Here is a 14,314-nt window from a genome sequence, read left to right as displayed (position 1 = left end):
AACAAAGCAGACGCAGTGATCGCACCCCAACTACGAAAGGTCATCAACACCTCCTTCGAGACAGCGAGATTCCCTCCTTAAGAAGCCCAAGGCGAACTCCAAGTACCTCAAACTTCCGACCCATCTCACTACTCCTGTTCCCGGTGAAGATCATCGAAAAAATTGTCAACATACAACTGGCCCGCCACCTCGAAGACAACAACATCCTTTACCCCTCCCAGTCCGGATTCAGATGAAACCACAGCACAGAGACAGCCCTCATCTCCGCCACAGACGACATTAGGCGCCAACTAGGCAACAACGAAACCTCAGCCCTCATCCTCCTGGACCTGTCAGCCGCCTTCGACACAGTCTGCCACCGCACTCTAAAGACACGCCTTCAAGAGGCCGGGTTCCAAGAGAAGGCCCTCGACTGGACCAGGTCCTTCCTCTCTGTCAAGCTCATCCCTCAGCCCGACGCTGTTCAATGTCTACATGGCCCCCTTCGCACAAGTGGTCGGCCAACACGACCTAAACGTCATCTCCTACGCCAACGACACCCAGCTTATCCTTTCCCTCACCAAAGACCCTCACATCGCCAAAACTAACCTCCATGAGGGAATGAAAGACGTCGCCGACTGGATGAGGAGCAGCCGTCTGAAGCTGAACTCGGACCAGATGGATGTCCTCAACCTCAGACCCACCCCCTCAGCGTTGGACGACTCCTGGTGGCCGACCACGCTGGGTACACCACCGACACTGACCGACCACGCACGCAACCTAGGATTTGTCCTCGACACTGACCTCTCCATGTCTAAACAGGTCAGCGTCGTCTCCTCCTCCTGTTACAACACCCTCCGCATGCTCCGCAGGATATACAAGTGGATACCCACCAAAACTAGAAGAACAGCGACACAGGGCCTCATCAGCAGCAGGCTGGACTACGGCAACTCACTCTGCGCAGGAATCTAAGCCAAACGCCTGCGCCGACTACAACGCATCCAAAACGCCTCCGCCCAACTGACCCTCAACGTCCCCCGCCACAGCCACATCACCCCCCACCTGAGAGACCTACACTGGCTCCCCGTCGACAAGAGGATCACCTTCAAACTCCTCACCCACGCACACAAAGCTCTCCACAATGACAGACCAGTCAACCTGAACAGATGACTCAACTTCTACACCCCCACCCGCCAGCTCCACCCGCAGCTCCGCTCCACCAGCCTCGCCCTTGCCACTGTCGCCCGCATCCAACAAACAAATCTCCTTTGGCAGATTTTTCTCCTACCTTGCTGCCAAGACCTGGAACACCCAGCAGACCCAAGACCTTCTCACTTTCAGAAGACTCCTCAAAACCTGGCTCTTCGAACAGTAGAAGCACCCCCTTCCCCCCTTTCAGCGCCTTGAGACCCTCACGGTATGTAGTGCGCTCTACAAATACTCTGATTGATTGATTGAACCCACCAAAGTTACCAAAACTATTAGGTTTGGGGGGGGGGCGTGGCTTAGCCGGCGATCATGGCGGTCGTTTAGAGCGCGAGCTCCGGCCAGCCTGAACATATCCTGTCTTACTATCCTGGCCCTGGGCATCCTAGGGGGCTCCCTGCAGGTGGAATCGGCAGCTGAACCACTGGGCTGGGATCTGTGGCGTTTATATCCAGGTGGCTGCCCTGGTGACGGTGCGGAAACCCGTAGACGCTGCAAGTCCTGAGGGTCCGGTGGGGCCTAGTCAGCCGGGTCTTTTGTAGGGCTGTTCTGTACGGCGGTGAAGACCGGGTGGCGGCCCTGGTGACGGCGACCCCGCGAGACGACACGATTGGTCCTGCAGGGTCCGGCGAGGCCTCTATTTTGGTGCTGCCTAGACCGAGTGAGCCTGCCGGCGCTGACTGTGAGAGGGATGTGGAGCTTATACCCTCCGGGGGGATCCGAGTGGTTAGTGACCCCCCGCACCTCATTGCACCCCTGCCCTTGGCCGCGGAAGAGGCGCCCACCTGGGAGATCCGTGGGGAAGCACCAGAGGCGGCCGCGGTGGGAGAGGGCCGACATCTTGCGTCCCCCTGCGCCTGTGGGAGTGGCGCTCCGCCGGACAGCCGGACAATAGCTGTGGGCTGAGAGGGTCCCCAGTTGATGCAGAGAGAGCAGCTGGCCCGTCTTGGTCTTCCGGAACTGGTGGCTCCGGCCTGTGCCATGCGGAGGGGATCCCCATTGGGTGCTCCGGTGTGGCCTACACAGCAGGGACCTTGATTTTGGAGGGTCCGGGCAGGAGTGGATCTGCCGGTGCCGCATTGAAAGAGACGCTGCCTTGGGGGCCTGCCTTAGGGCAACGGAACGCATCAAGCCCGCGTGGTCCCTGCCGGGTGCCGGCGGGGTGGAGTGCTACACGTCGCAGTTGTGCTGGGCCCGAATCCTGGTGTGGCCTGTGGGGTGCATCGCCCTGTCATGCTGCACGTCCATTGCAGCGGTGGAAGAGCGCCCCGGAGGAGGAGACAGGGCCGTGCCCTGGGTCGTGTGATGGAGGAGACAGGCGGTGAGTGAGGCTCGCCCATGCTGGGGATTCGGGGGTCAAATCGGACCCCGGTGGGGAGGCAACTGAGATACCTTGAGGCTGGCGGAGACCCGCAGAGGGCCAATTTGGGTGAAAGGTGCCCCTGCTGGGGCCCCTGAGACAGTGGAGCACACTGCTGGCAACTGGCTTGCTGGAGCATGGTGTTGGTGCGTAAGAGTGGGGAAGGCGAAGGGATAACTGCCCATAGCGCTTGCAACGGCCTGTCCACCCCTAGGCAATGGTCCATTCACTGGGAGAGTTCATTGTTCACATACCGCTACCTGAGCACCATGACAAGAGGAGGTGCTGGCGGGGGACAGGGCAAGCAAGGGACTATCGGTAAATACACAGCAGCAGTGGGTCCAGGTGGCCCCCCAGTGCCCGCTCCTGACAATGCGGCATTGCTTGCCGCGATCACGCAATCGAGAGATATACTCGACGCAAAAATCGGAGCGGTCGGGGCTGATGTTACTCTTCTCCGCCAGGACCTGCGGAATGGGGTGGAGCGCATTACCGGTGCGGAGACTCGGCTAACTGCAGTGGAGGACGATGTGTCTACCCTTAAACGGAAAGTCACGGACATGGAGAAAGTGCAGAAGGGCTTGGTCCTGAGGGTGGAGGACGCGGAAGGACGGGCCCGACGCAACAACCTGGGCTTTGTTGGCTTTCAGGAAGGATGTAAGAGTGGCCACGCGGAGTCCTTCTTGGCGCAATGGCTGGAGAGCTGGATTCAGGCGGACTCCCTATCTAGGTGCTTCATGGTGGAGAGAGCTCATTGGGCGCTCGAGACCGATCATTGCCAAATTCTTGAACTATGCAGACCGGGGCTCTATCCTGAGGCAAGAGAGATCTAAGGGCACACTCACTTATGATAATGCCACCATCATGATCTTCCCGGACTATACAAGGCTGGTGCAGCAGCAACGTCTGTCATTCATTGCAGCCAAGGCCCATCTCCGCGATCTGAAACTACAATATGCGCTGCTCTACCCGGCGCAGCTGTGGGTGGTCTACAAATCTCGATCGCTGTTCTTCGACACTCCGGAGGAAGTGTTTCAGTGGACTGATGAGACTGTGAAAATTCGGCTTAACACTGCCAAGGATAGAGAGTTGGACTCTTCATTGAGTGGATTAGTCAGGGAGGGTCTGCGGAGTCAGCGTCGGCGACGTAGAAGATCACGGTCAGGCGGGAGCTCCGGCTCGGGCTCTGCCGCACGCCAAGAGGACCCGATACAGACCCGATACAGCCAGGAGGGTCTTGAGGACAGAGAGACTTATATGTCGATCAGTATGTATGATGCATATGGATGCCCAGGGCAATGTTGATTTAGGCTGGAAACCCGCCCTGATCAGTATGGGAGGGTGGGTGTGACGGCCTAGTTCCGATGGGTTGTTACTGGGGTATTCATTGGAGGATGCGGTGCTGGCTCCCCGGTTGGGGGCGTGGCCGCTATCCGTCCGCGACAGGTGCTTCCATGTTGGGAGGTGCGGGTGGGGGGTGGTTGGTGGGGAAGGGAGTTTTTGGGGTGTTGGGGGGGAGGGGCTTTGCTTGCGTGCGCTCCGTGTCCAATTGTTTGCCTTGTACCGTGCCGGCTGGACGGTAGGACCTTTGGGTCCATGTTTGCTACATTGTTCCAATGCCCACTGTTATGGAGGGAGGGCAGGTAGGCCCCGGGTTGCTACGAATCATGAGCTGGAATGTGAGGGGGATGCTGGACAAAATTATGCGGGGAGCGGTGTTTCAGTACGCCAAAAGGGCCGGGGCAGATGTCCTTCTATTTGAGGAAACTCACATCCTGGGCACCAAGGCACTGTGCCTGCAGCGATCAGGCTACACGCAAGCCTTTCACTCTGGCTTTAAAAGGGGCTCTAGGGGGGTGGCGGTCCTCATACACCGTAGAGTGCCATACATACACAAGTGCGCCTGGACGGACACACAGGGTAGGTACGTAGTGGTACAGGGGGAGATCTGCGGAGATAGGGTGACATTTGGTAATGTATATGCTCCTCCCCCGCTTCAGTGGTCACTGGCTGAAAAGTTGCTATCCCTGTGGAGTGAGGTGCCCGACTCTTTGTCCATCATGGGGGGAGACTGGAACGATGTTCTGGACAAAGGCTGCGATAGGTGGCGGTGTGGGGCAGTGGCGCAGGACCAAGGGTATGAAGGAACCACCACAAGATTATCAGCGTTGGTCACGGGGCTTGATTGGCTGGACGCTTGGCGATATAAGCACGGTGCGCGACGGGATTATACTTACTTCTCGGCTGCGCGAGACTCGTTCTCTAGACTAGACTATATTTTTGCCCCAAGGGTGGTGCCTCTTGCATTGTCTCGGCGGAGATTTTGCCGCGGGCCCTGTCGGACCATTCCCCGGTGCTTGTTTCGCTTTGCGTGGGCCCAGCCAGGCAGCCGTTCCGGTGGCGGATGTCGGCCTGGCACTTAACCTTGGACGAATATAAAGCGCACCTGACAGTTGAAATAGACCACTAGCTGTATGTGAACGAGGGGTCGGTGGACTCTCCGTCGGTTCTTTGGGATGCCCTGAAGCCCACGCTACGGGGCGTGGATATATCCTGGTGCGCGGCGGCCCGGAGGGAGAGACGCTGCAATCTAGTGCGACTGGAGGCTGAACTAGAGACGCTGGAGCGCAGGGCTCGGGAGGTCGGTGGTGGGCCAGCAAGACGTCAGTTGGTACTAGCGCAACAACAATATGCGTCGGTCCTTATGGACGAGGCACGGCAGGCCTGGTTGGCAACTCGCAGCCGGGTCTACCAGTGGGGCGATAAGTCATGTAAAATGCTGCATCGTCTATGCCAGGGTATTATGCATGCCCAGCCGCTGCCTCGGATCGTGACCCCGGAGGGGGAGCCTATGTTGGATCCAGCGGAGATAGCAGAGAGCTTCGCCGGGTATTATGAGGCGTTATATGCCCCCCGGGAGTGCTTGGAGACTGGTACCGTCCAGCGCTTTATCGACGACCTCCCGCCAAAGCAAGTCTCGGATGAGGTGAGGGACCTGCTGGACAGGCCCCTGACAGATGATAAGTTGGGTGCCGCGCTGGGAGAATTGAACCCAGGCAAGGCGCCGGGTCCTAACGGGTTTCCCAGTGAATTTTTCCGTAGATTCTCGGTCCAGTTGGGCCCGCTCCTTCGGCCGGTAATTGAAGAGTCGTGCGAGAGCGGGTCGCTCCCGCCGGATTGGCTTCACGTCGAGGTTGTAGTATTTTTGAAGCCCGGGAGGCCTCCCGAGGGCCATGCGTCCTATCGTCCGATATCACTCCTTAACACCAAAGCCAAGATCTTAGCGAAGGCCTTGGCTACTAGACTCAAACCACATATCTCGGCTCTGATCCACCCGGATCAGGTGGGGTTTATGCCACAACGGGCCACCCGCCATAACATCAGACGGGCTCAGGTTGCGGTGTCGGCTTGGAGAGGATTGGGGGAGCCGGCTGCGCTGTTCCTGGCAGATATGGATAGGTCCTTCGATTCCCTCAGCTGGACATACCTCTTTGCCCTATTGAGCCGACTGAATCTTGGCCCACGCTTCCTGGCGTATGTCCAATTGCTATACACTGGTATCACCACATCGGTGCGTGTCAGAGGAGCGGTATCTCGCTTGTTCCTTGTTCAGAGAGGGACGCGGCAGGGCTGTCCCCTCTCCCCGTATTTATTTGCGCTCGCCATGGAGCCTCTCGCGGCGTGGGTGCGCATTGATGCTGAACTCAGGGGATTCCGATGGGCGCCTGGCCTTTCTGACAGAATAGCGTTGTACGCTGACGATGTCCTGTTATTTCTCACTGCCCTGGACCGTTCCGGACCGCGATTGCTGCGTATTCTACAAATCTTTGGTGAGACCTCGGGCTGATACATGAACCCAGGCAAATCCACGCTGTGTCTGCTGTGAGACCAGCGGACAGTGGGAGACTGGGCGTCGGGCCTCCGGGTGGTGACGGACGCGGTGAAATACCTGGGAATCTTTTTATCTGAAGATGCAGCTGTATCCCGGGAGCACAACATCGCTCCGGTGTGGGACCGGGTGCACGAGGACATGAAGGTGTGGGCGCGGATGCCGCTATTCATTCTCAGCCGATCTGCCATTTTCAAAATGGTGGCGCTCCCACGCCTCGTGTATCAACTACAGAATCATCCATTCGTAATTTCCCCTGGCTGGTTTTGGCAGCTCAATTCGGCGCTGAGCGGCTTTCTGTTGGAGGGGGGATTGGCCTGGGTGGCCCTACGGACATGTTATCTATCGACTTATACCGATGGCCTCACCACATCGGATGTGCTGTCATACTACCAGGCGGCGCACCTTTGTGCTAAATGACTGGTGGTATAGAGACCGGAGGGATCCGGCTTACGCAGTCGAGAGACACTTAATGGGCTCGGCGTCTTTGCACATGTTGTTGTACGCGGCTCCCCTTTGGAGGTCCCTCCCATCGGCCACACAGGTGGTATTTCTGGTGTGGAGGCAGGCACTGAGGCGGACTGGATGGTGGAATGTCCTTACTCAGGAGACCCCCCTCTGGTGAAATGGAAGGCTCCCGCAGTTGGATGCCCTGACGGGCTTCAGGGGCTGGGACGCCATAGGCATCTCGACCCTGGGCAACGTTTTGTCTGGAGATACCCTTAAAACATTCATGGACCTGCAGGAGGACTTTGGGATGCCCCGCACCCAGTTCTATCGATACCTCCAATTTCGCCATGCCCTGGCGCCCTCCCTAGTCAGTCTGGAACAAATCCCCAAATTCAGTCCCATTGAAGCGAAAGTATTCATGGGAGAACTGCCAGACAAGAAGTTGTCACGTATATTTATCAGATGCTGCTGCGACACTGCTCCTCGGACTAGAGTGGCCTTAAAGCCCACTGGGAGCGAGACATTGGGGAGCTAGACGAAGAGGATTGGGTCGAGGCCCTTGGGAGTCACACGGGGCAGCCATATCCACGCACCTGTGACTGATTCAGTTCCGCTACTTGCATCGCACCTATTACACCAGACAGCGGTTATGGAGGGCAGGTTTAGTAGCATCCCTGGACTGCCTCCGTTGCGGGCAGGAGGTGGGTACACTGATACACACGGTCTCTGGCTGTACATCGCTGCAAAGGTTTTTGGATGGGGTTCATCGTTGCTTAACCGAAGTTCTGGCCTGGGAGATACAGAGGGACCCTAGACTAGCGTTGCTACATGTCATGGCTGGGGTTGGAGGAAACAGGTATAAGCGCCACCTAATGCTGTTGGGATTTACTCTGGTGAAACGAGACATAGCGAAAGCGTGGAAGGCCCCCCAGGCCCCGTCACTTACGGCGTGGAAGAATGGCATGTACTTTTGTATGGGCATAGAACAACCTGTGTTTCTAGCAAGGGGCTGTCCCCGGAAGCATTTAAAAATTTGGAAACGGTGGGCGGACTACCGGGGCCTGGACCTAGACCCGCCACCGGAGGAGGATACCCTCCCGGCGATGTGAGGACATGTTATACGAATGAGTGCAGCTGGTTCGGTCTGTACAAGGCATAGTACTGTACTGCTATATTATGCGTTAGGTTGGGAGCAGGCACGCAAGGGGGGCATGGGAGGGGGGAGGGAGGGAAGTTTGCATATTGATTATATTCTGTGTTCGACATTGTTCCTGAAGGGACTCAATTGTTTCATATGTTTTAACTGTACCTGATGACTTTTTACAGATACATTGAAGGTGGCATTAGCCTCCGGGTGACGGAGCTGTGCACGATATGTGACCTCAATTTAAATATAAAATTTGTTTAAAAAAAAACAAAAAACTACTAGGTTTGGGAGAATAGCCCGGTTTTCAATAGTATTCGGAACTTCTGCAAGAACGGCTAGGAACAGAGAAAAAGAGGCAACATATTTCCTCAGCCTGCCGCTATGCCTGACAAAGCTCTGTAATCCACAACCTTTGGTTGGGATTTTGAGGTCATGAGAAGATAGAGTTTAGCAGATCCTACTGCATGGAAGAATTGAGATCACTTAAAACGATGGGAGAGTGGTGGGCTACTGGGGGCGTGAAATGCTTAGTGAACCAGGCAGATCGAGTTAAAAAGAATATGCTCCTTCGCCAACAGTCAATGCAGGGAAGCAGAAACAGAAGAAATATATTCCCTATGGGTAAAGCTGCCAGTCAGTATAATTTTGATGCCACTGCAATTTACTAATCAAACAAGGGGTGAGCCCAGGTAAATAGCATTGCAATAATCTAAACCAGAGACAACAAAGGCAGTCAGAATTGGAATCTTTTTTGGTGGCCGAAAAGATAAAGAACACACCTCAGGGTGGTTATCCGAAATACACTATTTCACTACCTCTGATACCTGCGCTGCTCGAGTTGTACTGAGTCACTACTTAATCTGAGATTTTTCACCCCTTTTGTGGAAGGAGGCTGGGCCGAGTGAGGAAGGCTAGTACAGTTTTGCTTCCATTCAATTTGCAAGTATTTCTCCACCACTCAACCTTCAAGAGTCATTCATACAATTTGGCTGACACAGTCAAAGTGTCGCCTTCAAATATGACAATAATTTGAGTATTGTCTGCACAAAAAAAAAGTTAAAACCAAAAGATTAAATAAGGTTAGCCTAAGGGAAATCATAAAGATTAAAAAGAAGTAGGGATAAAACAGAACCCTGAGGCACCACCTTGATAGATCTCTGGGATAGATGCCTTACAACCAAGAGTATTGCCTTGGCATGAATACCCAGTTCAGCGAGCTTTATCAGAAGAATGCTGTGATAGACCATATCAAAGGCTGCTTTTAGATTAAAACGTTTTAACACATTAGGAATACAGGCATAAGCAGCCTGTTGCAGCTTGTCCAGCACTAAAATGATGGTGAGTTCAATGCTGTAGCCTGCTTGGAAGTCCATCTGAAACTGATAAAGTAGTTTGCAGTAGGTCACAAAGTTAAAACGGTATTGATAGGCCACCATTTCAATTAACTTACTAAGGCTCCGCAGTTGCGCAATACGTCCATAACTTGATTAGTCATCTGGATTCACATCAGATTTCTTCAGAAGAGAAGATACACATACCTTTTTTAAAATATTCGGGAGTTGACCCACTCTAAAAGACGACTTAATGATGGCTTTTGCCCAGTTGGCATTGCACATGAAATATATCCCAAAGAGACTCTGAATATTTAGTTTGTGTGACAAATATGACAAACTTGTTTTCGATTAGAGGAGGAATATCTGCTAGAGTAGGGTAATTGAGACAAAAACTACAGTAATCTAAGGGTAATAGCTGAGAGTTATTTCAGCGGGATAGCCTTTATTATCTTCATGAAGAAATCCACAGTAGAATTGCATTTTGAGCTTAAATTTCTAGCCTTTTCATGAGAAGATGACTCCTGGAAGCTTTTAACAATAGAGAAAACAGTTATAATGGGGTTGGAGGAATCAAATATTTTCCTGTCAGCACAAGGAGTCTTCCTAAGAAGTTTCCCCATGGTCAATGGGACAAGTAGCCACAAGCTACCAAAGACAGAGCTTGTTCTAGGATGCCTTCTCTCTGAAGGCAAGAAAAAAGTGGCATACTACCTCTACTTCCACCAACCAGTCATCCATGGGTAGCCATGCACTTCGGATCACACCAACCACCCTGGGTATAGTCCTGAAGATAATTTTCCACTATGTTGATGATCTACCTTCCTTGATACAATTTGTCCTTGGTTCCTAGGCCCCCTGTGTGAAGCACAAAGACCTTTCTTTATCGACTCAAGCGACACAATTGTAACTTCTTCTCTCCTTGCCTAACTAGTAAAATAAAGACATTATTCTATCTAAGCGAGCACTTCTTCCTGTGCAAATGGTGATGAAGGATAAATTCCACAGCACACGTGACATTCAAGCAAAAGTCTCAGGGACTCACATTTCAGGCCTACTAATTTCAGCTAACATAAGAGAAACAACATATAAGCTTTACGAAATCAGATAACACTAGTGCAGTGTCAACTAATGCATTTTCCTATATGTGAAATAATGTAATTAATAAGCACATTTAATATACAAATAAGCGTCAGTTGCACAACAAAAGATCTTCATGTAGATGTTTCCCTCTGATTACATTCATTTTCTACACCGAGTCTCCATGTTACTTGTCAATGGCCTTAGATTAATACATTTCAAAATTCCAACACTTCACATTAGTACAACAATGTGATTATTATGCACCCCTACAATTGGAATGATAATTCCGCTTCATTAGCAGCTTTTGAACTCCCAAAGGGGTGTATAAGAGTCATACAATGCCAACACATTACTATACGATATATACCAGACTTTGCAGACTCAGTTCTTCATTCTTACCCTGCTGTCAATTATCTCAATCAAATTTGTCATTCTTTTTTTATTTTAACAAATGTGTAAAGCTGGAACAATGCTAGTATTAATTGTTTAACTGACACCTGATTTAATATAAATGTATGTTACTCCAACAACCTTTTCTTGGAAACATCGACATGTTTTTATCCAACTATTGGCATGTTGTCACATTATCTTCTTGATTAGCGGAAGTGGAGAACCACCATAAATAATTTTCCAACCCTACAAAGACCCAATTCAGCCACCTCTTGTAGAGAAAGTGAAACTGTTGAATGAATGCCAGTGGAGCCACTGACAGCTCTGCAGGCTTTCAATCAATCCATGTGATCCACTGCAATGTCCTCACCTTATCTGTGACAAGAGGGCAGTCTTCACCATGCACATTTTCCCTCCGAGTCCTCCATGTTGGGTGTAGAGGTCCCAGCGGGAGAAAACAAACAGTGGGGAGAATACGTCCTGATAATCATGCATAATACTTGTTAGTTCTTCAATCCCAAACTTCCAAAGATTGCTGAATGGGCTTAAAATATAGCACCCTGCGTTCTGGTGCAGACCTTCCTCAGAAAGAAATCACTGTAGAGTTGAAAAACTGAAAATAGGATTGGCGGTCTGCCGGAAGGTGAAGGAGGTGAGGCCTTGCCACCAAAAAAGGTCCAACAACGGCATAGACTGCCAGCCCACGCCTACATGATTCCCATGCTCACAAATGCTCAACTAATTTAGCACTAATCTTGTTGTAGTACATCATCTCAAATAGGAAGCTGTCTCCTATTTGACGTCTGTTTCTGACAGAGCTTCTACAGCTGCCACTCTTATAATATTAATATATTTGGTACCCTCCCACTCTTATCTATGCCTAATTTTAGCTCTTCTTTTTCACAGAGGTGCAGATTATTGGTCTCCATGGTGATGAGAAACTTGCCATCCTTCGAGGCTGTCCTGGGAGCTCAGGAATTGCAGGAACTAGAGGGGAACCGGGAGCCCCAGGAGCAAAAGGTAATTTCTGAAATAGGAAGGAGTTGGACCTTGATATCTGGGTGAGCCATGCCATTACAAATGGAGCAGATTCTAAATGTTTTATCAAGCATACCTGTATCGTCTGTAAAAAGGGAAATACGATGACGAGATATCACTCTTTTAGGCTGCTAAACCAACAAAAGCCCCTGCATGTCAGACCTTAGGTTCTACCATTTGCAAAGCAGCTCAATCAAGCGATCAGCAGTCACCTAAAGCATTTAAAATAGCACAAGCAATTGCAAATATAACGTTGCCATTGTCAAGGATTTCACATTACCCACTGCCAGCTCCACAACCATCATCCAATCTCAGTAACTCTGCATTCAGTTCTCACACTATTTAAGCTACAAGATTAGTAACATATGCAACAACATCAACCCATCCACTCACAAAGACTTCCTGCCCAACAACACTAACACCCGGGATCTTGCCATGACCACCGGGCTCACCATCAGCAGAGCAGAAACCGGAATGACCATGCGTTCCATCTAGTCAGAAGCACCGTCTGTTCCCTGCCCTCACTGTGTCTTTATCAAAGCACCGTCCCCCATCTACACAACTTTGACAACAATACTCAACAATTTCACCAGCATCTCACTCTCCTGGCCACATAAAAACATGCCATCATACTTCTTCTTCTCAAGGAACCCTCAGCGGACCAAAAGACACTGGCAAACTGGGGACCGATCTGCTCGCTGCTCTACCCTGCCAAAGTTCTGGAGAAAGTCATCAACAAATGACTGTAGGACCACCTAAACAACAGCCACCTCCTCGACCCCTTTCCATCTGGACTGAGGCCCCACCAAAGCACTGACACTGCCATCATTGTCATCACAGATGACATCCGACTGATCATGGACAGAGGAGACTCTGCAGCTCTCATCCTACTTGATTTATATGCCTCTTTAGACACTGTCTCCTAACCATTCTCATTCAGTACCTCCATAAAGTCGGTATAAGAGGGGCCGCTCTTTGCCGTACAACGCCTAAATGCCACCACATGCCAAAATCACCAGAAGCCATGGAATCAACATCATCACCTATGCTGACAACACCCAGCTCAGCCTTTCTGTCTCTGACAAACCATGCCGCACCAGGACAAACTTTGCCTCCTGCATGTTTGAAATCACCAGCTAGATGAAAAGCAACTGCCTGTAATTCAACATGAAATAAACAGGATGGTACTCTTTGGCAAGTACACCTCTCTATGAAACTATATCCGGTGGCCAGCAAATCTCAGACCAACACCCTGCCCGGTCATTCAAGCCAAGAACCGAGCATTAGTGGTAGACAACCAACTCTCAATGATCAGCCAAGTTAATGTGGTCACTGCCTCCTATTTCTACATACGAAAATCCTCCAATGGCTTACTTTCAACGCACGCATACCCATCATCCAGGCCCTCATCACCAGCAAAGTGGACTATAGTAACAGACTCTATGTCAACATTACTGCCCAACTGACCAGACAAATTCAGGTCATACAAAACGCAGCAGACAGACTCACATTCAGTCTCCCACCTTGCACACACATTACCTCCCCACTCAAAAACATCCACTGGCTCACCGTCAGCCAAGTCAGAAGCCTCTGGACAATCAGCCTGCTGCTTGCACACAGGCCAACCATTAACAGAGTTAGAGTCAGTAGTCACGCTTTCCCATACCTTACTACCATAACCGTGAATAATCTCCCCCCTGCACATTAATGCCACTTCATCAGATCTTGTGTTCCACAAGAAAATAAAGTCAGGGCTCTTTACTTAGATCACAGACTTGTCAGACATTGTTACTTCCTTAGCAAGTGCCTGTATACCTTCTTGGGTGAGACACATGGTCTACCAGTAATACTAACATAACACCTGTTGATTAAGGAAAATACTTGATTGTGTGAAGGTCTTTAATATAAATAAGGTAAAATGCTCTTTGCTATATGTTAGATTTGGGGTTCTCTAGTTGGCATAGGTAGGTACTTGTGACAAATAGGGACCCTTGCCTCTAGTCAGGGTAAGGGGGTACTCTCCTAAAATAACCCCTGCTCACCCCCTTGGTAGCTTGGCACGAGCAGAAAGGCTTATCTCAGAGGCAGTGTGTAAAGCATTTATGAACACATACAGTAATCAAGTGACAACACTACAGATGGACACCACACAAGTTGTATATTAAAAAAAAGTATTCTTTATATAGACTTAACACAAGACCACAAACGACAAAAATCCACAATACTGCACTTAAAATGATAGTTTTAGCTTAGTTCTCTTTAATTCTTAAAATGCGACACTTTGAGTCAATGTACCTTAAGATGCGACACGCAGGACAACGAAAGTGTTGCAGAGATGGAAATGTGGCAAAGATCCGGTGCAGAGAAATAAAGATGTCAGGTTCTTCCTGATGTGGCACGCTTCTCCGATGTTGCAAGAAGTCTCGGCTCGATGCATCTGC

At 50.9% G+C, this 14,314-nt stretch overlaps 1 protein-coding gene across 2 annotated transcripts in view; it reads left to right on the top strand.

The window, feature by feature from the left end:
* The window catches only part of LOC147710455 (ficolin-1-like), an 844,448-nt gene that overhangs the window by 35,461 nt on the left and 794,673 nt on the right, over positions 1-14,314 (top strand). For both annotated transcript variants that reach the window (XM_086921142.1, XM_086921141.1), the window contains exon 2: positions 11,742-11,855. In XM_086921142.1, the coding sequence (XP_086777268.1) occupies positions 11,742-11,855 (114 nt within the window). The remainder of the gene's footprint in view (positions 1-11,741; positions 11,856-14,314) is intronic.

This window comes from Lissotriton vulgaris, chromosome 5 (genome assembly GCF_964263255.1).
Source record: "Lissotriton vulgaris chromosome 5, aLisVul1.2, whole genome shotgun sequence".
In the NCBI taxonomy this organism is placed as follows: Eukaryota; Metazoa; Chordata; class Amphibia; order Caudata; family Salamandridae; genus Lissotriton; species Lissotriton vulgaris.
Note: the sequence above shows the minus strand (reverse complement) of the source record. Positions and strands in the feature narration are given on the sequence as shown.